Source organism: Rhagoletis zephyria, unplaced genomic scaffold, assembly GCF_001687245.7.
Source record: "Rhagoletis zephyria isolate East Lansing unplaced genomic scaffold, Rhagoletis_zephyria_1.1 Rzeph_scaffold_36762, whole genome shotgun sequence".
Lineage (NCBI taxonomy): Eukaryota > Metazoa > Arthropoda > Insecta > Diptera > Tephritidae > Rhagoletis > Rhagoletis zephyria.
The window spans coordinates 1-3,233 of NW_016193817.1; the positions used below are offsets into that span (position 1 = coordinate 1).

At 39.6% G+C, this 3,233-nt stretch overlaps 1 protein-coding gene across 1 annotated transcript; it reads left to right on the forward strand.

The window, feature by feature from the left end:
* Positions 1-5: 5 nt before the first annotated feature.
* LOC108354523 (transient receptor potential cation channel subfamily V member 6-like) lies at positions 6-3,226 on the forward strand (the record flags this gene model as incomplete). Its single annotated transcript, XM_017605704.1, has 7 exons — positions 6-207; positions 275-696; positions 783-934; positions 998-1,214; positions 2,739-2,900; positions 2,962-3,150; positions 3,215-3,226. Coding segments are annotated over 7 exons (1,356 nt in total), but the record flags the coding sequence as incomplete, so codon positions are not given.
* Between the last annotated feature and the right edge of the window lie 7 nt (positions 3,227-3,233).

The window sequence follows — 3,233 nt, forward strand, 5'->3', positions numbered from 1 at the left end:
TGCGTCATCCAAAAACGCCGGCCAAGAATGGCATAGCCAATCATAGTGGTCTCACACCGTTGACATTGGCTTGCAAACTCGGACGCGCTGAGGTCTTTCGTGAGATGTTGGAGCTATCGGCGCGTGAGTTCTGGCGTTACAGCAACATTACCTGCTCTGGCTATCCGCTCAACGCCTTGGATACTTTGTTGCCAGATGGACGCACAAGTGAGTGCATAACGCAATATTTATCTACTCACTTTAAAGGTACAAATTTTGATTCTTGTCCTAACAGACTGGAACTCTGCTCTCTTCATCATATTGAATGGCACCAAGGAGGAGCATTTGGACATGCTGGACGGTGGTATCATTCAACGTTTGCTAGAAGAGAAATGGAAGACTTTCGCTCAAAATCAGTTTCTAAAACGTCTGCTAATCCTGACAATACATTTGGTTTGCCTATCTGTTTCGGTTTACATGCGTCCTGCTCATGTAGCGGACGATGACGAGGATGAGACAGCGCTTACGAACGGTGCTTCTAAGGGCTCAAAAGCAGTTGAGCTCGCTGAGGAGACGGAAGATGAGGAGTACGATGTGCAGACTATTGCGCGCTATTGTGCTGAGTTTGCAACCATTGTCGGCGTATTGAGCTACGTCGTTTTCCAGCAAGGGGATGAGATTAAAAACCAAGGACTTCCGGCTTTTCTTAAACAATTGGTAGGCTGAACTTGCGGAAAATTTTTTCTTTTTTTGCCACTATTATTTACACTCTGTTTCGCCATATCCATTCTCCATCTTTTCAGACCCATGCTCCGGCCAAGGCCATTTTTCTAGTATCAAATCTGTTAATATTGGCATGCATACCTTGTCGTCTGATGGGCGATACGGACACGGAGGAGGCTATACTCATATTTGCTGTACCAGGTAGCTGGTTTTTGCTCATGTTTTTTGCTGGGTGAGCTTGTGGCCTTACCAATAAATTTTATTTTTTATTTTCTAATTTTGGTTATCCTTTTAGAGCCATTCGTCTCACTGGCCCATTTGTTACAATGATCTATTCCATGATTACGGGAGATATGTTCACTTTTGGCATTATCTACTCCATTGTACTCTGTGGCTTTTCACAAGCATTCTACTTTCTTTACAAGGGTCATCCGCAGATTCAATCGACTATGTTCAACACCTTTCCGAGTACTTGGATGGCTTTATTTCAAACAACACTTGGTGATTATAATGTAAGCTTGTTGTGATATCGATTGGTGCGTCCATATTTCTTAAGGGGTAACACTACTATAGCGGCCGGAAAAAATGCCTAAATTGTATAGAGTTTCTAATTAAAAGGGAGTAATGAAGTATAAAAAACATTGCATTAGCGATTACATACAAAATGGAGGCTATACAGCCAATTTATTGCCTTGCATTTTCAGTACCAAAACGGGCGAACACATATCCCACATATCGAACAAGAGTGTAATAATTCAAAAAAAAAAAGTAGACCCACGAAGGATTCAGTATCTAAATTGTAATTTTTGACTACATTTTTGTCTAAAGTGCCAAAATTTGTTTACGTATTTCGACATTCTGAATTCCAAAATCGTATCTTGGCTCTCGGTATGGATAAAATTTGTGTTAACCCAGCAGAAAACCTGTAATTGCCTCTTTGCGTAGATACGCAAATTTTTGGATTAGCTCACGACTAGGTTAAGGTCGTTTCGAGATCATTTCGGGACCTGTTGTGCACTATTTCAGGCCCATTTCGGGCCTAGTTCACGCCTAAATATTTGAGAAATATTTAAGCATTAGTTCTGGACCATTTCGAACCTAGTTCAGGACTATTTCTGGACTATTTAAGTATCATTTTGGTACTAGTTCGAGATTTTGAGATTAATCCTTATTAGTCTCCCGCTTTGGGACCATTTCAAGATCTTTTCGAGAAAAATTTCGTACAAGTTTCGCGGCCTGTTCAGGGGTATCTAAGGGCTGGCTCGGCATAATTTCCAGTTAAAATCCATTTGAAACTAGATCAAGACTTTTGCAGGACTATTTAGGGTTCGTTTCGGAAATAGTTCAGGATTATTTCGGTACTAGCTTAGGAGCATTTCGGGTATAGTTTGGAATCATTTTGGGACTAGTAAGGTCCCACTTTGAGACCGTTTTAAGTCTTGTTCGAAATCATTTCGGGACAAGTTCACGACTTTTTTTTAGAACCACTTCAGGACTACTTCAGGGAAATTTTGAGACTAGTTCGGGGTAGAACTTTTTTGACTTAAAGCAGTGAACTTTTTAAAATTTCTAAGTACCTATTTTTGCCGTTCTTCCGTCAAAGAAACCATTTCCATGGTCGCAGAAACAAAAAAAAACCGCATTTGAAACTGTTTTGGTTCAGAAACAGAAAACAATTCCAAAACCTTACTTTTGAAGCACGGTTTTGAGTTGAAGGTAATTTTTCATTCCATCATTTTTGACATTTGTATGTTTTTTGGGGGGACATGGCTGGAAAAAAGTGTCGAACCACCCTAATGTGCATATATATGTAAAATAAAGTTATTTTTACTTGACGCAAGAGTCTGCATTATACTTGGAAATAGTTCTTTTGCAACGAACTTAAAAGCAACTGGAAATGTACGTAGCTAAATTTTATTGTGCCGCGATATCTAAGGTCTCCTTATTGCTAAATATTTCGAAAAAAACATTTACGTACTCACCTACTATGTATGGCTTGAATATTCTAATTTTCATTTGGTTTTTCAATCATACAGTATCCGGATTTGAATAACACAACCTATCCGAATTTATCGAAGACGGTATTTGTAATTTTTATGATATTTGTGCCGATACTCTTGTTAAATATGTTAATCGCCATGATGGGTAATACTTATGCACAAGTTATTGAACGATCCGAGAAGGAGTGGATGAAGCAGGTAAAAATTAAATTTTCAAAACAATTAAAACCTTAATGAAACTTAAGGTCACACCTTTTAGTGGGCAAAAATCGTGGTCACATTGGAACGCGCAGTGCCACAAGCCGACGCTAAAAATTATCTTGAAGCTTACTCAATACCACTGGGGCCGATCGATGACTCCGGCTATGAGGTGCGTGGCGTAATGGTCATCAAAAGTAAGGCGAAGACAAGAGCTAAGCAACGCAAGGGAGCCGTATCTAATTGGAAAGTATGGAACTCAAATAACTAGCGTCTCAAATATTTCATAACACTAAAATATTTCACTCCACCAGCGCGTTGGGCGCGTAACGC